Source organism: Hippopotamus amphibius, chromosome 9, assembly GCF_030028045.1.
Source record: "Hippopotamus amphibius kiboko isolate mHipAmp2 chromosome 9, mHipAmp2.hap2, whole genome shotgun sequence".
Taxonomy (NCBI): Eukaryota; Metazoa; Chordata; class Mammalia; order Artiodactyla; family Hippopotamidae; genus Hippopotamus; species Hippopotamus amphibius.
In genome coordinates, this window is record NC_080194.1 from 79,401,997 (window position 1) to 79,429,771 (window position 27,775).

The window sequence follows — 27,775 nt, forward strand, 5'->3', positions numbered from 1 at the left end:
CTCATTCTTAATCCCTAAGATGTGGCTTCAACCCTGAGATGCTGGCTGACCATGGGAAGTTGTCTTTCATGTAAGTACAGCATTCCTTCCAAAGAGCATACATGCTTCATATGCATGACCTCCACCAAGCTGGTGTGAAGTAGCTGAGGGCATTGCGGGTGAGCAGCTGGCTTCTGAGTCCTACTGAAGACTGGCTTTAGGACTTCGTGGCTGTGTGGCCTTAGGCTGATCCAGTTCTCTGAAGAGCCTGATGGTCTTGTAGTACAGGTGGTTGTGAGAATCACCCAAGACAGAGTGCGTTTTAAGGTCCGGGAAATGGTATACAAATGATTGGCATGGGGGGGTTTATACAGCCTTTCAGATTTGTCCTAATCCACTTTTATCAGTTTACCGAGCCTGATTAACTCTCCTTGTTTTTTCATACTCTCACTGCCTTTGTGCCTGGATTCTTTGTGCCTGGAATCTGCTTTTCTTTAGGGTACCTCCCCGCCTCCGTCTCCCATGGTAGCTGTGCTTACCCCTTAGGGCACCAGTCACCCTGCATGTAACTGCTTCTATCTCTCCCTTTAGACTGTGAATTCCTTGCGGGACACACATTTTGTTAATCCTTACAACCATTTCAGTGCTGGTGCAGAGTAGATGTTTAATAAATATTTGTTGAAGGAAGTTTAAAAAAAAACAGGTCCGTAACCAAGATTCGAGTATCAAGACTTTGTTACTAGTTCAAAGATTCACATCCTTTGCAGGATACTTATGCTTTGCTTTCAGCTGTGTTTAAATTCAAGGCCTTCAGTAACCTGACATTTTTCTCTCTACCTTATTATAGAGGTTTCCTGTCTCACCCTCTTATTAGGGTACTTTTGAGGAGTCAGAACATCTGGGTACCAGCTCTCACTTAGCTGGACCACTGCCTGGCTTCCTGATTTAACAAAAAAATCACCATTGCCCCAACTTCGTCACTTATCAACAGTGGTATTGCAGTACTCTGGAATATTATGATTAATTAGGAGATGCTTAACAGGTAATATTTAAAATACTAGAGCTCGTGAATTATTTTACTTTAAAAAAAGTACATATTAGAATTATATCTCTAAAATAAAGGCTCTGTCATTCACTTACTTACTGATAAGAAAGTACCTGCCTTTTTGAGACAGAAAGGGCTAAATTAGCAAAAGCAGTAAATTCTGCTGGATTCAAATCCTGAGTTCACCCATGAGGTCACTTCCTATTCTGAAACTTTCGGAGTCTGAGTTCTTTTCACACCGAGACACAAATAAAGGCTTGCTTCATTTTTTTTTCCTTTAAATATTTATTTATTGGCTATGTTGGGTCTTTGTTGCTGCACGCGGGCTTTCTCTAGTTGCAGTGAGCGGGGGCTACTCTTTGTTGTGATGTGTGGGCTTATTGCGGTGGCTTCTCTTATTGCAGAGCATGGGCTCTAGGCGGGTGGGCTTCAGTAGTTGTGGCACGTGGGCTCAGTAGTTGTGGCACACAGGCTTAGTTGCTCTGTGGCATGTGGGATCTTCCCAGCCCAGGGATCGAACCCGTGTCCCCTGCGTTGGCAGGCAGGCAGATTCTTAACCACTGCGCCACCAGGGAAGCCCCAAAGGCTTGCTTCATTTTTCTCTACAAAGTACAGCATACCAACACAGACTTTAGTTGGTTAAATGAGCAGATGCAAATATACAGACCCTTGAAGTGGATCACAGTGAGGGTTACAGTGGAGGAAGTAAGCTACCCTATTGACCACCAGCTCTGCACCCAGAGGACACTCCATCCTCCATTGGTGACCGATGGCTGTCTCTAGTCCTCATCTGAACCACTCAGGAGGGCCTTCTGGTAGGTGTGATCTGACGTCAGCTTCTGAATCCCAATGATTTCTCTATCTCCAGACCTCTTTACCTGCGTCAGGAAGCTGTAACAGGGAGACAGTAATTGCAGATGGAGTGAGCCCCAAGTTGCCTTATTCCCTCACCCCAGGATGTGCAGGCATCCCCCCGTTCTTAGAGCGTGTTCTTTATGTCCCTGTCAAATACTGTGATGACTCGTCTGCATCTGTGACTTCTTAGGCAACACTCTTTGGTAATGAAAGGACTCACGGTCAGTGATACTTAAAGGTTAGTGTTGTAAATAAGACTCAACTTAGGTCAGCACCACCCCCCCTCCAGTTTATTGTTTCACTGACTGGGCAGTAGAACTCAGACCATGACTTTCTTTCCCTTCTGCTTGGTCTGTGTGGAACTCTTTCTGGGTGAAGTATCCCTGCTTTGGGTAGGGAAATCAGGAACTAGGAAAGAACAGGGGCGGGCTTCCTAGGTGGCGCAGTGGTTAAGAATCCACCTGACAATGCAGAGGTCACGGGTTCGATCCCAGCTCCAGGAAGATCCCACATGCTGCGGAGCAACTAAGCCCGTGTGCCAAAAAAAAAAAAAAAAAAAGAACAGGGGCGCCTCTGATGACAGAACTAGTGGGACCAGGTGCACAGTGGTCAAAGACTCTGGCTCTCCCGTTTACTCCGTTTTGAAGCCTTGGTTTCCCACTCTATAAACATCATGTGCAGCCTTCATAAAGTGAACATTAGTGGGGTAATTTATGCACTTTCAAGTGCTAACCACAGTGCTAGGACACAGTCCATGCCTAGGAGTTACTAGCTGCTCTCATAACCTCTGGAGAGCAAGCGCTACAGTGAGCACTTGCTGCTGTGGTGTCTTACCTGACTGTCACATGTCCCTGGGAAGTAGGGCAAATCCAGGAATAAGGTGATGGGTGCTGAACGAACCATGGACAGAGTAGGGACTGAGGTTCAGTACTGATGTCTAATGCAGAGTTTTTCCTATCAAACGCAGACTTAAAAATCTGTCAGAACTGCATTCGGAACCCCGGTCTATCAGGTCGCTGTGACCAGACAGGTCCTTTAACTTCTCAAACTTCATCACCCTCATGTACAGGCATAGAGTACCTTGCACAGAGTTTGGCATACAGCTGGCACTCATTAAGTGGTAGACGTTAGCACCGCTTAGTTATGAAGGGTGGGTCACTAGAGGTAAAAACAATGCAGTGTAACATTTTGGGGATGGGGCAGGTTAGGGGGACAAACTTGACAAAAGTCATCTTCTCTCGGACGTACCAGTAAACCAGTGAGTAGCTGGTGGCCACAATGCAGAGAGCGGCCAAGTAGTGCCAGCAGAAGCACATGGTGATGAACATGATGTTGGTGTCATCTTTCTGGTCCCATTCGGGTGCTCCAAAAAGCGGGAACAGTACAAACCCGATCTGGTGGATTATACAGAGAAGCCAGCCTGGTTATTCGTTGGGCCTAAGAAGCACCCCAACCTCCTGTGGCTGCCAGGGTGTCTGTAGTTGCCCAGACACCTCACATCCCCACGCCTCTGTTAGCATCGGACGGCCTGCACAGGACATGGCTCCACGTTAGTTCTGGTTTTAGTGTAGGCTCACTTAAAACGAAATTTCAGGGCCCTCGTTTCAGATGAACAGTTCAGCAAGTAGAGCCTGTAAATGGTATCAGTAGCTCTGCTGGGAAGGGCAGGCAGGGAGATCCTCAGCCTGCTCGCTACCTGTGCTCCGTCGATGACGCTTGTTTGTGCGCCAGCAGGATGTTGATGGCTAAAGTCAGTAGGTCAGTGGTGGGCAGGGGCAGAGAAGTGGCTTCTGACCCCCTTCATGTGGTGCGTAGTGCTACATCTCCCAGACACGCTCCGCGGGGCTGCTTCACCCTCGTACCAGGTGAGGCACCTGGTTTTGAACAATTACCTGCCAGAACCAGGTGCCCTGAAGAATAAGGAGGCTGGTGCGGAAGAGTTCCAGCACGATGTTGTCCCGGAGGATCACTTCCAGGGTGAGGCTGACAGCCCCTGGGAACAAGGCGCACAGCAGGAGTGTGTGGATGTGCTGGTCCAGCGGCGGCCGGTTGTGGACATGGAAGTAGAAGAGGAAACCTGCGCAGAGCAGAGAATGCTGTCAGGCCCGCCCTTCCCACCCTGGAGGATTTGTTCCCGACTTCAGCCTTATTAGGAACTGTCTATCTCAAAGCTAGATTTTCCAGCACTTCGAAAGTCAGTGTATGTAACACTCTAAGGCAGCAAACCGATGCAGGTTAAATGTGTGTGTGTGTGAGAGTGAGAGAGAGCATGGAAGCAGGTATAAGCAGCAAAGGATGAATCTTAAAATCTCTCCTGAATCCATGGTAGGGTTTAGTACAGGATGGGAAGGTGGAATGTTGCTGGTTTGTGACAAGTTGTGTGTGTGTGTACTTGAAATTCAGTTTTACCTTCATTCAGCCTTTGTTCTTCCTGAGGTTCAGAAGTAAATGACAGGGTTGGATCACAACATGCTTTCTCTCACCCAGGTAACACGGGTTACATTGGGAGCTGTGTCCTAGCCACCGGGTGGGCCTTCTGAGACTCGTGATGGAGTCCAGGTGGTGACAGCACAGGGTCGGGGTGGAGCGCAGAGAATCTCTCCCCTCACCCAGAGGTCACCCCGCCAGTCTTCTGTGGGGAGGGCAGGGGTGGGCGGGCCGGGCGCGTTGGTGCTCTGTCAGCCAGAGCTCTGGCCAGAAGCCTTGCACTTTCCTGTGCTGCTTTGTGGAATGTGTCATCTGTACCATCCAGAGCACAGGATCAAGTGCTGTGTAGGATTTTGAAGTTCAGAGACTGGGATTTTCTGGGGAAGATTACTAAATTTGCAATATTTCTGATCTTTTGTGCTCCAGCCCCTCTAAATCTCCATCCATATCACCCAGTTACCTTCAATGAATACTGCCACAGCCATAACCAGTCTGTCGAGCCCCAAGGGGACGTGGGTGAAGAGGTAGGTCAGCATGTCCACGATTCCCGAGACCCCAAAGAACAGGTACATGGTGCTGTGCTGCCAGTTCATGAGCTTTACCCAGTGGTCTCCATGGTACAGGTGTAGGTGGGGCCCGTCTGGAACAAACTGCTCCGCCAGGATCCCTGCAGGGAAACAGGAGTGGAGGTTGGGGACAGCTCCAAGACAATTAGCACAGTGGCAGAGTGACTCTAAGTCATGGTGAAGGTGGCCCACGGCTCTGTGGACCTACGTTGTTGCCCCAGATGCAGCTATTTCGATATAAAATAAGTATTTGCCAAGGGACCTGTGCAGACATGTTGCCTTTGCTGTGTCTTTGTTTTGGGGAGCAGAGGAGGGCAATGCAGTCACACAGGCCCCAGGACATCTGGAAACAATAGAATCCCAATGAAACACTGCTGGTGAAGATACAGCGGCAAGTTTAGCAACTCCCAGGTGTGTGCTTTTCCTGAACACAGGGTGAGCTTGGAGCTGAGGGTCCCTCCCATGGCACTTGGCCTCTGTCCCAGGTGCTGGGAGAACAAGGCCAAGGCCACACCTTGGTGTTTCTGGCCACGCTGCAGCTCAGGAGGTGGCACACAGTTGAAGCGGTGCCACAGGGCAGCTCGTACTTGGAAGCAAAGGATTTGCCTTTTGCCTGGTGCCCAGAGTGTTCTCAGAGCCTAGAATAAGTCCTCCTGACAATGTTCTGAACCTTGTTTCCCAAACATTTCTTTCTCAAACCAGCCCCTTTCTTTTTTAAAAAATATCTGTTATTTATTTACGTATTTGGCTGTACTAGGTCTTAATTGAGGCATGCGGTCTCTTAGTTGCAGCATGTGGGATCTTTCGTTGCGGCATACAGGATCTAGTTCCCGGACCAGGGATTGAACCTGGGCCCCCTGCACTGGGAGTGAGGAGTCTTAGCCACTGGGCCACCAGGGAAGTCCCCAGCCCCTTCTGAATTTATGCGTAGAGGGTGAAGGTGCAAGCAACTGAGGAAAAGGATGTCCCAGTGGCAGGAGAGCGGAAGGCCTGCGAGAGCAGGAACTGTGTCTGGTTCCCCCACTGCACCCCCATCAGCCAGACAGTGAGTTCCTGGCACGTGGCAGAGGCCCAAGAGATCATTGTTGGATGAGTATTATTTTCACCTAGCAAAGAGAGCAAATCTCATTTTTCTAGCTTTACGTAGGCCAAGGTGATGCTGTCCTTAGCATTTAAACCACGTGGGCCCTATCACTTTTCAGCCTCAGACGACAAAGCCTTTCCAGTGCCTGGGTGACTGGTGAAGGGGACGTTCAACTGGACTGTGACCTTTGCTCACTGAGGGGAGCTGCTGCCCTTGCTTCAGTTCCTTGGAGAAACTGTAGGCCAAAGGTGACAGGTAGCAGAATGTAACTGCAGGGTAAGAACCCTCATCACTCACGTGATGGGCTGGTCCTGACAGGAACACTTTCTACTCTTGACACCGTTTGTTCCATGAGGGCCGCTAGTGGGCTGGGCTGGCTGTCAGGTGACTGGAAGTGGGTGGGTTTGTTGAAACGGGACCCAGTGAAGGAAAGGCCCCCTCAGACAGCCACCTGTCAGCTTTTCTCACTCTCTCCCACTGCCTCTGACTAGCCTTCTAGTGCAAATTCCCCATCTCTCTAAGCGCTTAAGGTTTGGGGATGGAGGATACCAGCTGGGTGGGGGGAAAGATGATTTTTCTAAAACTAAACTCCATTTAGTATCTTCTCATAACTCATGTATATGAGCTTACTCTAATTTGTTCTTTTGTTCTCTTTTTGTGTTTTGTTTTTTCATAAAGTATGTGTTCTGTTTCTACAACTTATGCTTCTGTTCCTACAAATTATGCCTGCATCCTTCTGGGGCAAAGAATACAGTCCATATGGTAGCTTTTCATAGTGTAAAACTTAGAACTATGATGTAAGGTGCTTTTAAACTGTCAGTGTTACAAAGCTGGGTACACGATGGATGTTACGGTAAAATATTTAGTGCCCGACTGAAAATCCTTGTTCTGTTACCCCTGCCGGTGGAGACATCCGTTTCACAGGATCCATGAAATGGGTTACGGGTTCTGGGTACGATGAGATCCCCTGGGCCAGACGACCCCCCTCCTTACCGACAATTGAAAAGAAAGTTCTGATTGCGGCTTCGATGATCTCGAGACGCTCGTAGTGATGAGTCAGTCGGCTGCTCTTCCCCTTTTGGTGAAAGTACTTCAGTGGGTACTTCACTGACCACCACAGTCCAACTATCAAGAAGAAGCTCCCTGGGAGAGCGTGACCCTTGAAGTTTGCCATCTGGGTCCCAGGACACCTGAACAATAAGGGGACAGCTGTTAGGTGGCCTTATTGGAGAAGACATAAATGGAGGTTTGGCAGGAAACACAGTCTGTGGCTGAGGACTCCCAAGTGGTAAGCCATGTTAAGAAGGAGGCCCTCATTCCCATAGAATAAGCCTGTGTTATGTCATTGAAGTCTTGTCTGCTCAGTGAGTTACAATTCCAGGAGAGTACCACTGGCCCTGAGGCTTTAAAGTCGCAGGTAAATTAGAAGGGGGGAGAAGAAGGATGGGCAAATACTTGCTGATCTTAGAGTAGAAAAGCCTGCCTAAACATAAAGGTAAAGGAGGGAACTAGAAAAGAGAAAGTCACCTGCATAAGCGTTTTGCATTTAAGACACGTCAGAAGGCAAACCATCCGGGAAAAGGTTTGCAGTAGCTAAGATAAATGGACATTCCACCACAGAACCTTTCCACGTTAATAAGAAAACAGCCATAGCGGAATGGGCAAAAGACACGAACGACGTAATTCACAAAATAACGCAAATTGATAGTAAGTCTCACGGTAAAGATGTGCAAATGGAAAAACATTTTTCACCTAATTTAAAAAAATTTAGAAAAAAAAAATTTAGGATTTTTATGCAGCCCTCTAAGTATACATGAATATGGTCATTCAAATTTGGTAAAATGACAAAGTCTGTCATTCAGCCAGAGATGTGTGGAGAGCTTGTATCAGCCTTTCCATGACTCATTTCTGGAGTTTTCCCTGTTAAATTCCTGGTCGGTCTGCTGCTCACCCCAGCTGGGCCTGTGACCTCAGGCTGGCAAAGCTTTGCATTTCCTCTGCTCATTCCCAAGTGTTCATTCCCATGCTTAGCCGTGAAGCCAGGCATTTCTGACCCCCCAGTCAGTGCCCTGGCAGCCAAGCAACTTGTTTTCATGGCTAGCACCACGGTATTTAAAAGTCAGTGAGTGAGTAGGACCCTGTAGGGTGCAGCCACAAAGCCCATGGTCTTCTGCTGTTTAGCTGAACTACTCCGTAATATTGCTGCCTTGGCACCCTTTTGTGTGGCTAGTGGCCCGCAGGGGCCTCGAACTGACACTGCCCCCCCCCTGCGAGCATGCTATCAAAACAGCTGCAGAGTCACAGTGATAAACTGTCTCCATGTCCCAGGGCTGTCCCCTGGTGCACCCCTTGGGTAAAGACCCCTGCAAAGCTTACCAGAACTCTGCTCTTTTTGGTCTGAATTGACCAATTTGGCTTCCCTGGGAACCCTGATAAAGGTGTGTGTCCCTGGTCCTGCCTCTTCCTCTGCCTGCACCCTGCCTTGACCCCCACCCCGGGTACTCTTCCAGGACCTGTGACTCGTCAACTTCTCTCTTTCAGTTCTCTTTTGGGCTTTTGTCGAACTGAGGCTCACCATGTGACATCCAACATTCTAGGACCCTTATTTAACAAGTAATGTAACAGTCACCACAGCGTCTCAATTTGTTGTCTGGCTTTGGTCAATTTCCAGTTTGCTGGCATTGCTGGTTTTGATAGTTTTGTCTAGTGCTATGCTCATGTGGGGGGTGGGGGGGTGGGGGCTGGGCATGTGTATTTTGCAGAAAGGAATTGCCTGTCTCTTCATGCTGCTGTAAATGGAAGGCCCTCTCCTCATTCTTTTTCAATCCTCTACTGGGGGGAAAAAAACAACAAAAAACCCCACAAAACTCTACTTTCGTTTAATGTTTAACATGGGTCCCTTTCCCGATCAAGCCTGTTACACTCCTTTGTTTTCCTAGTCAGAAGTGTAGAAAAACCAGCTTTACAAATCCTCCCTGCCCTTCCACGTTTTGCTGAGAGGCAGAGCCCTAAATGGAGGCAGTCCATCTGCTTGTGTGGCATCTGTGCCAATTTGTCACCCTTCCCTTTTACCTGGTTTAAAATTCACACCAGTGGATCACAGGGCCTGCAGCATGTCTGGAGAAACAACTTTTAACTTTCTTTGTACTTTTTGGAAGTCTGAGTACCTTGATTTGATTGGGGAGAGGAGCAGGAAGGTGGACTTCTTCCATTAACAAATTAATAGGTTATTAGATTATCTACATTATAGAACGTGTAGAGAGAGAGGATGGGTCCAGTTTTAAAAAAAGAAGAAACAAGGCAGTAACTTCAAACAGAACAATAAAAATTTAGACTTCCAATAATTTGGATAGCCCATTCAGACGGACTAAGTCCCTGAGAAGTCTAGCTTAAAAAATAAATTAAGGGGGGAGTCAAGGAAGGGAGGGAAGATGAGGATATGTGTATAAAAACGGATGATTGAACCTGGTGTACCCCCCCAAAAAATAAATAAATTAATTAATTAATTAATTAAAAAAAATAAATTAAAAAATATTAAATAAAACAAACAAGGGCAGGGATTGTCACCCTTCTCTCCCCTTCCCCCACCCCACCCCCAGACAGAGCAGATGTATTTTTATAAGCAGAGAAATTTTTTTAATGTCTTACCAGATAGAGTTAGAGATGCAGGGAGGGAGGGGGCCTGCTGGGGAGTGGGATGTGTGTGTGGGGGGGGGCGCTCTCTGCCAAGATACTGCCTCCTCTGGTGGAAGGCACTTCACCCCCAGGGGGCTGCCCCGGCAGGGCAGGGCTCCTCCTCCATTTCTAAGCACTGAGTTGAGTTGCCACAGGGAGAAACTGGGACCTCTCCCCTGCCCTCCTCTGAGGTCCTGCTCTCGGGAGGGGGCACCCCTCAAGCTGTCACTACGGACTGTCTGTGCAATTATGTCCACCAAAGACCTGTGTTGGGGGGCTCAATGAGAGGCCCTGGGGGACCCCATGAAGCATTTCTGCCTCACTTTGTGTCACCTGCTTCCCCCTATTGGGGCTAAGGAAGGAGGCAGGTGACCCCTAAAAGGGGAGGCCCCCTTCTCACCCATCCCCTCCCCTTTGGCACAGCTGCCCCTAGCTTGGGGTGGGGCCTTGGGGGGTCTGGGCTGGGCATCCACAGTCACTGCCTCAGCCCATCCAGGCTGTGCCTTTGACTTTAAAATAAAAGTCTACCCAGTGCAAAAAAAAAAAAAAAAAAAGCAAACAAGGGGTGAGTGCCCTTGAATACACAAAATGGTGTGGCCATTAGACTATAAAATATTTCAATCTAAGGAAAATCCACAGGTGGGAAAACATTAGAAAGTGCTTCCACACAGACAAATTCTCTTATTTTTAATATATGTACTCTTGATATCACATGAGATAGAAGGGGAGTATAAGGGGAGGGTTAACTGTTTTGAGGGGTAGTAGCTTTGAGTTAAAGCTGGAAACCAAGAAGGCTAGAGGTTTGAGCAACTTTTTATTTCATGTCTGGGGAAATCACTGGAAAAGGAACACCATCTGAGTGAGCTTTCACCAGCTTTCCTTGTACTCCTAGTTTTTAACCATTTTCCCCAGTCTTCATTCTCTCTCTTTCATTTAAAGTAATTGAAATGGAAGACAAGGTAGAAGGTTTCAAAAAGAGAAAAAGGAGGTGAGAGTGAGGAAGAGTGGGGAGCAAGGAAAGAAGAGGAAGGGAGAGTTCTGAGAGTAGGTGGGGATGGTGCAGAGGAGAGGAGAAACGGTGATCAGTGCCATTTGCCTGTAGTTAAAAACAGAACGACATGGTGCCTTTTTTAATAAATCTGACATTTCTCACCATTTTAGATGGGAAAAGTAGGAATTCTGAAGGAGAGGGTGTATGTAGATGAGTGAGAGGATCAGAAAAAGGAGCAAGAAAAGTGAATTTTGTTTTAAGTGCTTAGGCTTCGCAGTCTCCAGAATTAGCAGAATCAAGGACTTGGCATTCACGGCAGGGGAAGAGTTAAAGCTAATTTCCTCAAATTTGTGATGACAGGATACAGATACATAGACTACCAACCATCACAGCCTGTACCTCTGTTTGGTTTGATTCACACCTTTGACTTATCTTCACCCTGGCATGTTATGTAACCACTAACAAGAATAACTTAGCCCTATACCTGCTGTCATGGAGAGTTTTCCACAAGGTACTTTCGGGAGAGAAAAGCAAGATGGAAAAGACTGCTTATAATAGGACCCCTTTGTGTGTGGCAGTGAACGTCCCACATGACTGTATACATACACACGTGTACAGATACATGATTTTCATGAACAGGGAAAGCAATACTGAAGATAATTCAAGGTATTTCATGCTGTTCGTTAAGCATTTCTGGCTCTTGTAGGCGCACATGGTATGGTTGCACTTTCTGGCCCCTTTGTGATTGAGTGGGGTCTTATGAGTCTTGAGTGGAAGTGACATGTGTTACTTCTGGGCTGACACATGAAATCGCCAGTTCGAGACCCCCCGAGCACTCACCTCTCCCCCGTCACTATCAGTATTCATGACGGCAGCTCCTCCGTCAGCCTAGATCCCAGAGTGAGGAGACACGGAGCAGAGCCCCAAACCAGCTGCAGTGAACACACGGCATGAGGAGTGAATGGTAAAGCACCCTGAGCTGTGTGGGCTGTTATTATCCAACGGAACCTAGCCCGTTCTGAACCATACAGCTATATACTAGGCTAACATTTACAGATGGGACACTCAGGCCTTTGTAGTTTTGTATTTTGTTTTTTTTTAATATTGAAAAATCTTTATTAAATCCTGGGAAGAAGTAGTCATGGTGCCATAAGAATGGCAGAAATTGTACTGAAAAGGTGCCAAAGACGATTTTGATAAATTCTCTCTGAGCTGCCCTGCCCTAACTCCCTCCTTTCCTATCTGATATCACATAGACGAGTTCTCTCTCTCGAAATGGTGTCTGAGTTCATCTACCCCCACCTTACTGCCCTGCCTAAAAAGACAACGTAGTGAGAATTCAGGCAGCCAGGGGTCTGTTACGTTGCAGGGAAAACCTGTAGGTCCATTTCTCAAGTCCAGCAGTTCTTAGTTAGGGACCATTTGCCTGAAGACATTTTCGGTTGTTACAGCGTGGCGGGGGGGTGGTGTTACTGGCACCTAGTAGGTAGAGAGCAGCAGTGCTGCTAAACATCTTACAATGTGCAGGACAGTACCCCACAACAAAGGATGTGCTACCCCAAACTTCCTAATGCTGGGGTTAGTTGTGAGGCCCTGCTCTATTTGAGGCCAGCTTCCTAGTCTCCTTTTTTTCCTGAAGGAAGTAGAAATCAGGCTGCCTGCCTTTCTTTGTTATTTATGCCAGGGTGGTGTTCTCCCTTCAAAACTCTTTACGGAGTATAAGCCCACTTCCATAGCAGTTTTTTTCCTTGCTGTCCATATCCTCTTTTTTTTTAATAGCAGATTTATTGAGATATAATTCACAAACCATACAATTTACCTAAAGTGTAAAATTCATTGATTTTTGAGTATATTCACTGAGTTGTTCAGCCATCACCACAGTCAATTGTATAACATTTTCATCACCCCCAAAAGAAACCTTTTACCCATCAGTCACTCCATTTCTCCTTATTCTCCCCCCCTGCCCCCCACAGCCCTAGGCCACCACTAATCTACTTTATAGACTTGCCTATTCTGGGCATTTCATAAAAGTTGAATCATACAATATGTGGTCTTTTGTGCTGGCCTGTTTCACTTAGCATGTTTTCAAGGTTCATCCCTATTTTCCAAACTGGCTGCACCACTTTACAATCCCACCAGCAATGTATGAAAGTTCCAATTTTTCTGCATCCTTGTCAACACTTATTATATCCATCTTTTTTATTTTAGCCGTCCTAGTGGGTGTGAGGTGGTAGCTCATTGTTTTGTTTCATTTTGCTTCCCTAATGATTAGTGGGACATCTTTTCGTGCGCTCATTGGACATTTGTACGTCTTTGAAGATATGCCTGTTCAAATCCATTGCCCATTTTAAGTTGGGTTATTTGTCTCTTTAGTGTTGGATTGTAATAGTTCTTTATATATTATAGATACAAGTCCTGTATTGGATATATAATTTGAAAATATTTTCTCTCTTTCTGTGGGTTGTCTTTTTACTTTCTTGATTGGGTCCTTTGAAGCACAGAAGCTTTGAATTTTGATGAAATCCAGTTTATCTTTTTTTTTTCTTGTTTGTACTTTCTGTGTCATATCTAGGAAACCACTGCTTAACTCACCATCACTGTCATGAAGGTTTACTCCTATGTTTTCTTCTAAGATTTTTATAGTTTTTGCTCTTACGTTTATGTCTTTGATCCATTTAAGTTTTTAGGTAAGGATCCTGCTTTATTCTTTCACATATCTAGTCATCCCAGCCATTTATCGAAAATATTCTTCTTTTCCCCCATTGAATTGGTCTTATCTCCCCTTTTACACCTTTTTTTTGCGGGGGGGGCGGTGGCTGTGTTGGGTCTTCGTTGTGCTTGGGCTTTCTCTAGTTACAGTGAGCAGGGGCTACTCTTTGTTGCGGTGCACGGGCTTCTCAGTGCAGTGGCTTCTCGTTGCGGAGCATGGGCTGTAGATGTGTGGGCTTCAGTAGTTGTGGTGCAGAGGCTTAGTTGCTCCACGGCACGTGGGATCTTCCCGGACCAGCGATCGAATCTGTGTCCTCTCCATTGGTAGGCAGATTCTTAATCACTGGGCCACCAAGGCAGTCCCTCCCCTTTTACTCTTGAAAATTGATTTCATCAATCTTCAGGGGAGGGCTTTGCCTGTAATAATGTCAAACTGTGGTGAAGGAAGAGTAATTTAGCTATTGTGACACGTTACCCATTTTAATAGAGTGTTGTCATAATAAAGGGACGACTCCAGTTCAGCCTGAAGGAAACAGGAGTAAGATTACAGAAGGAAGCTGCCTTGAAAAACAAGTAAACACAGGTAGTGTGGGTGGAGTTCTAGGCAGAGCAAACAGCACATGCAGAGGCTGAGAGGCAGCTGCAGCCGGGCATCCCTGTGGCTGGGTGAGGTCGTGCACTCTCTCTTCCCTTCCATCCCCCCTGTCTTTACCAGAAAGACCAGGTGTCCTTCTCTTCCATCGGGGTAATGCATTAAGCCTGGAAATCGGCTTCGATTGGGAATGGAAAAAAAGCCCACTTAAAAGTCAAAGACCTTAGCCAAGTCCCGTAAATTCCCTGAATCTTAGAACCCCTCCTTCTACAAAGGGACATTAATATCTACCTCACAGGGATCTCGTGAGGATTAACTGAAAATGTCTAGCAGCTAACTAGAATAAGCATGTAATAAACTTTAGTTTCCTCTCTTCTCTGGCGCTCTTATACCCATTCCCACAATCCATGGTGGAGAAACCTGGGCCTCTCTCTTAGGAGAAGTATAATTATTGAACCAAGTCTGCTGTCCTTTGCTTTGAATGGCTGACCCCAAGATGGGGGAATCACTGTTGAACCTTTACCTCACCTTGGAGAGGGCGGTGGCTGAGTGTACTTTTTTTTTTTTTAAATGGGAACAGGAAATGTGTTTGGTCAATAGTGAATAGGTTATGGGAAGAATATAGCATATTCTTTTACTGCAGAACATGATTTTTATACTTTCTGAGTCTGTCCTTGCCAACAGAAACACTCAGATGATTACTGGTCTGCGTTTACTTTGGAATACAACCAGATGTGCCTGACTCAGCTTTCTGTTACTCTGCAAATAACCAGGTTGATACCCCTCCTTGTTCTATGAGCTGCTTGGTAATAGAATGCGAAGGAAGCACAAGTACAGTGTTGAAAGTTGCAACAGGCTGATGTGACCTTGGCTTAGGCCTGAACTTCAGGCATGGTGTTTCCCTGCTCTACACTAGCCTGAGAGGCCTTAAGCAACTCTGAAGTCCATCACTTTTTTTCAGAATTTGACAGCTACTATGTCAGTGTTACTTTCTCTGTGGGGCAGGTCCTTGGAACAGCATGGTCAGAAGGACTAAGACCAGAATGAGTCTGAACCTCATTCTGCCATGAATTCATGATGATATATAACAAATTACCATGAACAAGAGCTCAGTTACCTCCCAGCTCAGTTTTGTTTTGGTTCCTAAACAAAATATGTTCTCACTTCTGCCTTTTCCCCCCCACATGCACCTATGAAATACAAGACTCAGTGCTGTGTGCTGAGTCTTATTCAGATGAATAAGTCTTATTCAGATGAATAAGAAAGGATCCCTACTGTCAAGGAGTTTATAATCCAGCATGGAGCTATATACTTGTGAAAAATTGAATGTCATGACATATACTGACAGCAGTCCTTGGGGACATAGAGTGGAAAGTAACTTTCACCAGAGAATCTGAGAAGGCTTCACAGAGGAGCTGGCATTGGAGCTAAGCGTTTCTCAATTAGCTGTTTCAAACTGCCATGAAAATTAGGCAGTCTTCCTGGAATCTTGAATTAAGGACTGAAGAACAAATACAGGCTAAGTTCCATTATTTCTCAAGCTCTAACAAAGAATTTTGGCCTCTGAGTCAGAGTACCTGGGTTCTAGTCCAAGTTTTGCTGTGAACTTACTCTGTGATCTTGAGCAAGATACTCAAGCTCTCAGGATCAGAATTTCCTTGTTTGTTAAATGGTTATAGTTTGGGAAGAGGTAATTTCCATGTCCCTTCCTAGTTCTAAAACCCCTTTTCTGAAATGAAAAATGAAAAGGAATTAGAAGGACTTCCCTGGTGGCAAAGTGGCTCAGAATCTGCCTACCAGTGCAGAGGACACAGGTTCAATCCCTGGTCCAGGAAGATCCCACATGCTGCAAACCAACTAAGCCCATGTGCCACAACTACTGAGCCTGCACTCTAGAGCCCATGCGCCACAACTATTGAACCCATGGGCTGCAGCTACTGAAGTCCACACACCTAGTGCCTGTGCGCCACAACAAGAGAAGTCCCCACTTGCCACAACTAGAGAAAGCCTAGGTGCAGCAACAAAGACCAACACAGCCAAAAAAAAAAGAGGAAAAGGAATTAGAGCAGGTTGAGTCATGGTGAGGGAAGATGGAACTTAGGTTACAGATGTCACCAACATAGAGGCAGTTACCAGTTGCTGCTTCAGCATACGTTAGAGTGAAAGGGGCATCTCTGGACTTCAAAGGTTGGCGTATTTTCCAAGCGACAAGGAAAAAAAGTTTAATATATTTCCTTTCCTTCCCTACTTTCACTGAACTTGTCCAGCACTTACCTTGGTGAACAAGATGGCTGCCGGGCCTTCCGTGTCACTGGGAGCCCCTCTCGCCATGTGCAGGCTCTTCCTCCCATCTCCCATAGACTAGTCTTTGAAAACGCATAGCTTCCCTCACACCTGCATTCAGCCAACATCTAGGTCAGGCACTTCTCTCATTTTATTAACATCGAGAAATGGAATAATTCCGGCCGTGTCAGTAAACAAAGGGTGTCATGGTCATCAGGGCTGCAGCCACCAGCAATGAGCTGGTGAGCCCTGGGGGAGCTCAGGAAGAAAGGAATGCCTGCCATCAGCAGCCTTCAGACTGCAGCCCCTCTTGTGGGTGGGTGAGCCCTGTGGAAACTCGGGATGTGTAAACACAGGACACCGGCCCCAGAGAGCTGAGGTACATGTCAAAGGAATGATTTCAGTGAGCCCAGACTCTTGCATCTCCCCATATACAGAGTGGAGGTAAATTCCTTAACTTGGGATATCTGGTCTTCCTTAATTAACAATCTTTTGACATTCAGACTTCCTGCCCTTTGTTGCAAAACTCCTATATACCTTGTCCCCCCCGCTCTACACCTCCTCGGAGCAGTTCTCTCAGAGTTACTTGAGATGCTGCCTCACAGGCTCAAAGTGCTAAAAATTCCCACTGAATAAAACATAACTTTTAGGTTGTGAATATTTTTTAAGTTGACAACATCATTGAGACCATAAGGCATAATCACCTCAACTTCCTCTTCTTCACCTACAAATTCAAATATACCTACACCCATTCTCCTCAGACTCACCCTCCTCTCATGGGCCATCTTCCACCTGTGCTTCTGAGTCCATCCTCACCTGTGCCCTTGGGGCCTTGTTCTGTCAACCTGAACTTCTCTCACCCTTTATAGCCTTTTCCCTCTGACTATGACCAGGCCCAAGACTTTTTCACACAGAATAACAGAAAAAGGAAAAAGGACAACCATGTGTTCTTCCTATTTACTTTTTTTTTTTAAATAAATTTATTTAAAATTGGGTTGGGTGTTGTTGGGTCTTTGTTGCTGCACATGGGCTTTCTCTAGTTGTGGTGAGTGGGGGCTACTGTTCATTGTGGTGCTCAGGCTCCTCATTTTGGTGGCTTCTCTTGTTGCGGGGCTCTAGGCACATGGGCTTCAGTAGTCGCGGCACATGGGCTCAATAGTTGTGGCTCACCGGCTCTAGAGCACAGGCTCAATAGTGGCGCACGGGCTTAGTTGTTCCGAGGCATGTGAGATCTTCCTGGACCAGGGATCGAACCCATGTCCCCTGCATTGGCAGGCAGATTCTTAACCACTGTGCCACCTAGGAAGTCCTCCTATTTACTATTTCAGTCACAAGAAGAATACATCTAATGTATATAAAAGGTACAAAGAATAATTTAACAACTGTGTTCCATATGCCAGCTTAAGAAATAGAACATTTCTTATATCCTTGGGGCTTCCTGTTGACCCCTCCTTGTTTTTTGGCCATGCTGTGTGGCATGTGGGATCATAGTTCCCTGACCAGGGATTGAACCTGGGCCCCCTTACAGTGGAAGCATGGAGTCTTGACCACTGGGGAAGGCCCCCGTTGACCCCTCCTTGATGGTCTCCCCCTACTTCCTCCTGAGAAGTGACCATCATCCTAAATTGTGTTTAGTATTCACTTCTTTCTGTTTTTTCACTACATACTAGATACATTTACTATGTATGTTATCTCTAAACAACATATAATTTTGCAAAATTTTACACTTTATATACATCTTGTCAAAACGTGGATCTTTGGAGGGGAGGGATAAGTTGGGAGATTGGGATTGACATATACACACTACACATATAAAATATTAACTAATAAGGACCTACTGTTTAGCACAGGAAACTACTCAATACTCTGAAATGACCTATATGGGAAAAGAATCTAAAGAAGTGTGGATATGTGTATATGTATAACTGATTTACTTTGCTGTACACGTAAAACTAATGCATTGTAAATCAGCTATACTCCAATAAAAATTAAAAACAAAAAACGTGAATCTTTTCCTCACCATCTCACCCAGTAACCAATAAACAACTTTGATAATTATTCATAATTAAAAGCATTAATTATTGAACTCAGTTACCACTTAAATGACATTTTCTTTGGATAGAAAGTAATTTTGGTGGTTTTGCGTAATGTAATCATTGTCAAAATCAGTTAAGTTTCTTGAAAAAGACCTGAAAGGACAATTGCTGACTCCATTTGGTCCTCCCTCTCCACCACCACACTGAAATGGTATTCAAATGCTCTCCATATTGTGTCATCCAATGGAAATCTCTAAAATATTATGCAATAGACCTCTCTCCTGTTCCCATGGCTACTCTGTAGTTGACGTTGTCAACTACCCACGTATCTTTGAGGTTGTCTGTGCCTTTCAGCCTTCATGAGGCTGCCCTCCTGGCTCTGTTCATCGGCCAGTGTTATTCCTCTCCTTTAACACAAGCAGTCTCAGGTCCACTCTTTGTATCCTCTTCTTGCAAGAACTCACGCACACCCGTGGTTCACCTACCACATGCACGCTGATGACTCCAGGACTTTGTCTCTGGCCCTGACCTCTGAAATTTCAGACTTACATATCTCACAACCTGCTGAACAGGCAGACATGCCTGGAAACACATAGCTGCTTCTTAGACACCTCAGAGTCAGTGTGTCCCAAACTGAATTCCCTGTCTTCCTTCCCCACCAGATTGGTTTCTCTTCTGTATCCCAAACTCTGGTAATGGCTTAGCATCCAGTCAGTCGCAAAGCCAGAATCTTGGGGGGGTTGTCCTAGACTTCCCTTCATCCTTCGCCCTGCCCTGCAATGTCCTAGTTCCCCAAGAGACTAAAAATTCTGCTTCTTTTGCTTCCCCAAATTTTCTGGTGTTCTCCCTTTTCCTCTGATTGGTACAGCAGTGATCTCATTTAGGCTCTCGCGGCTTAGCCAGGATTACTGCACGCCTCTAGTCCTGCCGCCCATAAATCCTTCAACTCTGCAGCCACCGTCACCCACCTGCAGTGTGAATCTGACTCCACCATGATTGAATTTAGAACATTTCTTTGAGTAACCACCTCATGGTTATAGTCCCTGCCCTTTTGCATCGCGTGGACCCAGGACTTGGCTCTTGGCCTGTCTCTCCAGCTTCATTGCCCATCTCTTCCCACCATGACCTTTACAGTATGCCCTTGGCCCATGCTATTCCCTCCCCTTAGTATGTCCTTCTCATTTTCTCTTCACCTGGCTTGCCTTTACTCAGTTTTCAGTAGATGGACTTATCTCCTCTAGAAACCCTTCTGTGAACCTCCAGGTTGGGCTACGTGCCCCACCTCAGTGCTACCATACTACCTTAGACATATCTTGATTTTTATCACTTACCTGTCATATTAAAATTACACATTACATGTCTTACTCACAAGACTATATCTCTGCAAGAGCAGAGACCTTATCTGCTTTATCTTCAGCTTCCCACAGCTTAGCTCAAGGTTCCTGGTCTGAACTGAACTGATGCAACCTAGCATTAATCCTGAATCGTGTGAAAACGATCTCCTAATTCAGGCATTAGTAAGGCTTCTGGTGCCATTGCTTTTCCATATAATTTTCAGCCTAGATGAGTCCTTACAAGAGCATCTTTTAAGTGCTGTGCCTCTTTGGCTGGTGTAGGGAAGCCCCTCCTCCCAAAGGAATAGCTGAACTCACAGGTCCAATATGGTGTACCATCCTAGAGTGTCAGTTTCACCAAAAGGTTTTTGGGAAGAAATGTGTTTTGGGTAGCCTGTGGTTTTTTGGGGGGAGGGGGGCATTAGGAGAGGTTTTGGCTTATGCCAAGCTGTTCTCTGCTAAGCCACCGTGTCATGGGAGCACATGTTCTATGGTGAGTGGTAGTGTTTGAGAAACGCTAATCTACAGGTTACTGTAATACACTGTAGTCTAGTTCTTGTTCTAGAGCCTTCCATATAAAAATAAACAATCCCAGTGAGACTAAAGCATAGGAACAATCTCAAAAACAGCCAGAAGAGAGAGATTTTTCATCCTGGGCCTGAGTTAGGTTTGAAAAGGTGTCTGCCTGATAGGCAGGGTAGGTCTTCAGAAATTAGTAGTACAGCACTGTGCTTTGTACAAGATATGCCAGGTGGTAATAAAGGTAGGGGAGGGAAGGCAGGAAAACAGCGTCAGAACCAAACAAAGAGAAGGTTTGGGTCAAAGTGGGGACCAGATCAAAGGAGATGGGGGACAGGACAGCAGGGCACAGAGAACGAGGAGAGAAAAGACTCAAACAGAACTGTGGCTACAGATGGGATGGAGGTGGAGTGTTTGCTGATAACCGAAGAAATTATTACACCTTTAGTAAGATGATATGGGGCTGGAGTCCTAGATTGAAACCTTCCCAGTATGGGTTTTGACAGCTGTTTTGTACATCAGATTTGAGAATGAGGTAGCATCATTCCAGAGGGAGTGACATAAAAAGATGCAAAAGAAACAGAGGAAACAGCAAGGGGACAAGTAGGTAGGGTTAATTGAAAATGGATAACGGAGTCGATTTAATTCAAACCCCATGTATCCAGTGCCAATTATATATCAGGCATTGTTCTGGGGGTTGGAGGAACAGAGGTACTCCAGCCTTCAAGGAGTTTACAGTCTTTGAAGGTACCTGAGAAGGAAAAGCTAACAGTAGAAAATCCAGTATCTAATGCCTTCACTTTCCAATTAAGAGGTCTTTGAAAGCTAAACCAGGAATCACTCTCGTAACATTTCTATTATCTGGTGCCCTCACGTGCTGTGAAACTTTCCCAGCAAAAAAAAAGTGACACATCTGCCCCAAGTTTTGATTGTCACACATCAGGCTGCACAAGGGGAAAATAGTATAGATCTGGAGAGTGGCCTTCAAGGGCAGAAATCTCTCCCCATGTCTATTGCCAAGACATCCTTCAGAGGTATTAGGAAGATATTTTCCCAATATAACCTCTTAAAGAAAAATACTAGGCTAATATACTTTTCCATCATAATTAAATCTTCTCCCAAATGACCTGCTAGGACAAACACTGTTCTGATATGGAACTTCTCCAAAGGCCCTAATTTATCCTGGATTAATAAGTATTTCCTTGTAGGTGGGTAATGAATGTTTTGCAAATGGATATTACACAACAGTTAGTCATACATGTGTTCACAGGGCTTTCATCTCCCTAGGATCTCAGAGCTTTTTTTTTTTTTTTTTTTTTTTTAATAGAAAAGAGTTGTCTCTCTGGACACCTTCTGATTGTCTCTGTGCTGCTGATAGAAGGCAATGCACAGAGGGGCACAAAAGCATCAGGTACTTCAAAGTGGGGTGGAGTCAACAAATTCTGGTTTTGAATCTTAGACTACCACTGAGCCACCTCAAAACAGGAACCTCTCCTATTAAACAAATTACATAATAAATCAGTCTCAGTTATCAATGGCCATTTCTCAAACAAGAATAAACAGCTTTCTAGTGAGAAACTGTGATTGTATTAGAAAGCTGCTAGAGACCCAATGATAGGCTATCAAAAGAGCGTGTTCTACCTAATCACCCTGTGGTGAGCCTCCTCATCTATAAGCCATGTTTACAGACTGTGTATTAGTACAACATTTTTAAAAAATTATATATTTATTTATTTAGGCTGCACTGGGTCTTAGTTGCAGCATGCATGTGGGATCTAGTTCCCCAACCAGGGATCGAACCCAGGCCCCGTGCATTGGGTGCGTGGAGTCTTACCTACTGGACCACCAAGGAAGTCCCAGTACAACATTCTTAAACATGGACATTTGAATACAACTTTCAGCATGAAAGGCAGAACCAAAAACAAAAAAAAGGGGACTTTAAAAATAAACACAGACATTGTGGGCAGCTGAAGAAAACTTTTAAAATGCAGGAAAGATACAGTTAATTTAATATTTTCAGAGAAATATAAGAAGATACTGCATCCATGAAATAAGAACAGGATGCTATTTAAAAAAACATTTGGGAGGTCCCCCCTGCCCAATTAAAGCCCTTGGGAATCAAATATATGATGGTAGAAATGCAAAAATTTAATGGAAGGGTTGGAAGATTTATTAGAACTAAATGACAAGATTCAAGACATTCAAAAGATCCAGCATCTAGGTAATTAATACAAGTTTCAGAATGAACAGAGGGGATTATATAACAGAAGAAAACCACCCAGGACTGAAGAATATGACTTTTTAGATCAAAAATGTCTTTAAAGTACCTAGAACAATGACCAAACCAAACAAAAAAAGCCCAACATAAACTTATAACATTGTGAACTATCAGAACATAAGGAAAAAAGAAAAAACCCTACAAACCTCCAGAGATTAAAACAAAATATAAGGGATCAAAAATCAAATGGCATTGGCTTCTGAAGAGCATGGAGCTGTGCCTTCAACATTCTGAGGGGAAATTATTTCCAATTCATCAAACCATCAGTCACGTGTGAAGGAAGAAAGATGACATCTTAAATGTGCAAGGTCTCAAAGAACAACCAGGTCTTGTGGGGCCTGAATCTTATCCACTTTAAGAAAAAGTCATTGAATTACAAAGTTGGGTGTGAAAGTGAATATTTATTTACATCGAGGAAAGAAAGCACAACAAACTGGAGCCATGGAGATTCAGGGCTCTTTCTTTTAAAATCTTTGTAGAAGATTGACCAAAAATGCCTCTTGATGGCAACCTGGCTTCTCAACCCCTACCCCCACCCCCCACCCCCCAACAACTTGCAGAAATTTGCAGCCCTCACAGTGGCTCCATGACTTTATCAACTCCAGGATAAAGCTGCCTCTACCTGCATTCGCCCTTCCTCAGGAAGCTGTGCTCCAGCAAAACTAAGGAATGAAAAGGCATGGAATCCAAGGGACAGGAATCCTGTACAATCCACAGGGTGCCAGTGAGGGCGCTCCCAGTATAACAAGGGGCTCAGAGAAGGACCAGTTCCAGAGAATGGGGGGCTGGCTGAGAAGGGATGTTTCCAAGAAAAAAAAAAAAAATCAAGCTGGCTACTTACTTGATGTTGACTAACTCTACTGAGAGGAATTTTACCATCCTGTCAAAGGTTGAGCAAGAATTAGTAATGTGTATTCAACATTTAAGCAACTGAAGAAGATGTAGCAAAGTCTCATTCCCGGAGGCAGAAGAAGGTTACACAAGAAAGGAGGTGTAAAAAGCATGGTTTATCATTCGGCTCAGTTGTGAATAATATTTACATAGTCATAATAATGTAAACACTAAACATTACTATATCAAAAATATTTGGATATAACTTGATATTTTGGGACTTTGTGATATTTTGGGACTTTGGGAAGTGACTATGAGGGAGAGTTATGAGAGTATGAGAGCGCTAAAGCCTCATCCTTCAAGGTAGGCTGTCAGTAGATATTATCCAGAACTGTGTGTGCAGGGGAAAGAGCCAATATTTGCATGTTATTTGGGAATACGATGGTAAACATGAGAAAAACATAGCCAAAAGCATGGAAAGTAGCTGCCTCTGGGGAGGCAGCTTAGTACAGACTCCACAAAAACCTTGTAGAACTTACAACTTTTAAGACTATACATTTATTTGTTTTGACCAAAATAGAGAATTAAGAAAGTGATGCCTCAAGAGAAGTGAGACAGAAAGCTGTTGGAAATAAAATAAAGGTGCCTCTGCTAAACTACCTGAAATTCGGTGTTTTTCAAGTTGTGGTCCTGTGACCACCTGCATTCAGATTACCTGCAGTGCCAGTTTATAATTCAGATTTATAGACCCAACCCAGACCTAAATAATCAGTATTTCTCAGGGCAGGACTCGGAGCCTACAATTTCAAAAAGTTCCCCTAGACCCACTGCATTATCTATTGCTTTTTAATAAACCAAACAACAAAAAATAAAATGCAGAACAACAGCAAATGTATCAATAGAAACAGAGTCAGTGGCCCATAAGATGCATGGTGGTAGGCACTGCTAGTTGCTTACCTACCTGATATCATTCTTCCTTATTGACAGAATCCCTATTTTGTTACATTGGCAACGTGTCCAACGAAAACACTAGATTTTCTCACGCTCCTGGATTTTGCACCTCCAGACGTTTGGTTCTCTGAGAAGAACAAACTCCTTACCTATTAAGTCCGCATAGTATGGTCTTCTGTGACTTGTAGCTGAATGAAGTCGTAATGACATACTTGTTCAAATGTGTATTTGATAGGGACTTCCCTGGTGGCGCAGCGGTTAAGAATCCGCCTGCCAGTGCAAGGGACATGGGTTTGATCCCTGCTCCGGCAAGATCCCACATGCCTCAGAGCAACTAAGCCCGTGCACCACCACTACTGAGCCTGTGTGCTGCAGCTACTAAAGCCCTCACTCCTAGAGCCTGTGCTCTGCAACAAGAGAAGCCACTGCACTGAGAAGCCTGCACACAGCAACCAAGACCCAACGCAGCCAAAAAAAAAAAAAGTGTCTTTGATATACTGTATATTGAACACAGTTTTTGAGTGCTTTGGGCACTGTGCTAGGAATGACACAATGGGTCAAATAAGGCTCTCTCCCTCACAGAATGTGGAATACAGTTAGAAGAATCTACAGGTATCTGAGTCCAGGATTCAGGGGGGCTGTGGTTTGCTGTCAGACCCTAAACCAATAGAGTCAACAGAGTCAATCGAAATAAACCACTTGATTTATGTATACAGGAAATCCTCAGGGGACCACATGCCAGAAAGAGGAATAGTTTGGACATTGGGATACCTAGGTTTTCTCTGTAATTCATTAGCAAAGTACATTTGGGGAAGCTACAGGGGGTGTTTGCTTAATTTTTCCCGAATCCACTTTTCTTCTGTGAAAAACAAGAAGATTGGGCTTACTAATCTTTAAGGCTATCCTCAGCTCTAAAATATTTTGTGATTACATTGAACAAAGATGGCCATGAAATATACCAAACAAAAGTGCTTCTAAATTTAGACTCTAAGAGTTCAAGTCAGAGAATATATTAAATCACACACAACTGCCCACTCCAAATTAAACAAACGAAGGGAAAAAGAAGGGAGTTCTGGTTTGAGACCCGGCTCTGCCTTGTAACAGCTGAGTAACCCAGGGACAGATACTGAGGGTCTCTAAGTCTCAATTCCTCATTTATGCAATAGGGCTAGTACTCTGACCTCTCAGTGCTGCTTATTAAGGAAATTACCTGGTACTCTGTAAAGCCCCATTATGATTTGATACCAGCAAGATACTGAAAATGGCTTAGAAATCTAAATCCTGCCAGGGGAATACATGAGTGTGATTTGATGTTTTCAGTTTAATGCTTCATTACACAAGGCAGATAGATCTTTTGAGTTTGCTTTTCCTTGCCATAGTGACCCATTTTATTTTTACGCAAGAGAACAAACAAGAGAAGCAAAAACAGCTAAAATTGAAATCATCTCTGTTTGTTTCTAGCCCCAGTAAAGGTTGGGGGAGAGGGCTGGCTGGTTAAAAGGGAAGTTGGGGTCAAACAAAGTGTGGGAGTTACATCACTTACCTGTGGCCTCCAGTTGTCCACATTCAGTATTGTACAGTGTTGTGAATAATCTACTTTTTGCCTTATAACCTGTCTATAGAAACAAGTGTAGGTGGGAAAATTTGTCTACATATGCAGCCATTAGCCGATGACACAGTCTTGACCTCCATTCTCTTACCACAATTATAAAAAGCTTTGCAGTAACAGGTACTTTGGCTATGGGAGTGGCTCTGCCTACAGTAAAATCGCCCTTGTTCATTTTCAACAAGCAGATGCATTTGAGAGAAAGAGATAAGCTTTTGGTTACAACCAACGTAGGTAACATCTGTACTTTGACCCACTGAACATGGCAGCCAAAGTTAACCTGAAGGTAGTGGGAGGTAAGAAAGTGGAAGTCTTTCTTTCCCTTTCCCCTCAGCCCTTGCCAATCCTGACAGTTTCAAAGTGCCATTTGCCAAGATTAGGCAAGACATATAACCATACTTTAAATACACATACTTTAAATAAAACTACTGGTGCCATACGTGAGATTCAGTAACTTCACCTGGTCCATCATAACCAACTTCCCCCAGAAGGGTCGGGGAGGAACCCGTAGAATATAAGGAAAAATACAGAGTATGAGGTAAGTGGTGATACTGTTTCCACCGCCCGTGGAAGAAGTGAGAGGAAATCAAAGGTCTTTAAAAAGAAAACTGAATGCTTGCCTCCCGTAGCACTGGAACAAATAACGCATAACCAGAAATAATGCTTTCCTCTCTGCTTATGTCAGGTGTTCTCCCCTTGTAAAATTAAGGGGCCGTATTCAACCAAGCCTTCATGTCAATTCCATAACTCTTCCGAAAAACTCTAGGAACAGAGGGTAACTATATCATGTTAAGCAGAGGAACTCTCAGTCATGAAGAGCTAAGTCTGAAGTGGCCTGGCCCTGTATCTCACTGTGTATTATTTTTCACCCCGACAGTGTTCAACATGGTACGAAACCCAGATTATATTGAAAATGTTGCACATCTGGTTAAAAACAGTACACGTTTCCTTTAACGCTAAGCCATCCTACCTATTAAAGTGAATGTAAAAATACAGGTAAAATTCTTTTGTCACTTTATGAGCCAAGCAGAGCAGTGGGTGGGGCGACAGGGCAGCTGGTCAGGGATGCTGGGAAAGTGGCAGACGAAGAGGGCAGTGGCGGAAGAGAATGTGAAGGAAGTGGTGATTTCTGTGACTTTGAGACAAGTGCCTGACTAAAATTTTAAAAGGACATTTCATAAAGTGATGGGTTTCCCTTGCTGCAACACAAATCCTACTTACATCTAGGGCTAGCTGCTGTCTCCAGGGGTTATCCCTCTGGACCCTGACAGGGACACCGAAAACTATTTTTAGGTCCCACTAAACCTCTCCAACCTCTCCACCCTTTGCCCCTCACATCCCTCTGCCCACTGCCCTCTTCGTGGAAGCTAAATAATGGCTCAGGGGACATTATCTGTCAATCGCCTCTCACCATTAGCCGCGCGGCTTGCTGGCCTTAAGGAGAGTGTGTGGTGGGCGCGTTCGTGGGGCGGCGCTGGCCCGGGGAGGGTCGGGGTGGAAGTGCCACCGCTGCGAGCCGCGGGCTCAAGACAGCTCCGGTCTCCGGGCGGGACACGAGCCATCACCGCGGGGGGTTCCGATCCTCGGTGCGGAACGGAGGGCGGGGCCTTCACACTTGGACGCTCCTCTCACCCGGCAACATGGTCCCCCTGCCAGGCTGGGGTCGCGGGCAGTGTTCACCCCTGGGCCGCCGGCGATCGGCCACAGGTGCACGGGCGCGGTGGGAGCCGCCGGGTGCGCTGCTCCCCACGCAGCCCCGAGGGGGCCCCCGGGTCAGCTTCCCCATCCCTGGGCCTCCGGCGCTTCCCTGCCCTCCCCAGCCAAGCCCCCTCCTCTGGCCGAGCCCCTCCGCGTCGGAACCCCTCCGGTCCGAGCCCCATGCCAGCAGCCGGCGTCTCACCTGCGCCCAGCGCCTCCGAGCCGTCCTTCCGCGGCCGCCTTGAGCGCCGAGTGCAGCCGCCACCCAGCAGGTGCGAGCGCCCCACCCGGCCCGGCCGCCACCAGCCGGCCCTCC

The 27,775-nt window shown here is 45.5% G+C and overlaps 1 protein-coding gene across 2 annotated transcripts; it reads right to left on the bottom strand.

The window, feature by feature from the left end:
• Positions 1-1,284: 1,284 nt before the first annotated feature.
• Positions 1,285-27,775, bottom strand: TMEM45B (transmembrane protein 45B). 2 transcript variants are annotated; one of them, XM_057695402.1, is made up of 7 exons: positions 27,662-27,775; positions 27,173-27,410; positions 6,950-7,146; positions 4,767-4,973; positions 3,772-3,956; positions 3,128-3,273; positions 1,285-1,915 (listed from the first exon to the last, which is right to left on the bottom strand). In XM_057695402.1, exons 3-7 carry the CDS (start codon positions 7,128-7,130, stop codon positions 1,804-1,806), a joined length of 831 nt encoding a protein of 276 aa, XP_057551385.1. In that variant the 5' UTR covers positions 7,131-7,146; positions 27,173-27,410; positions 27,662-27,775; the 3' UTR covers positions 1,285-1,803. The 2 variants fall into 2 exon arrangements, with proteins under 2 accessions (XP_057551385.1, XP_057551386.1); XM_057695403.1 differs by lacking the exon at positions 27,173-27,410 and having other exon boundaries at positions 1,286-1,915; positions 27,662-27,770.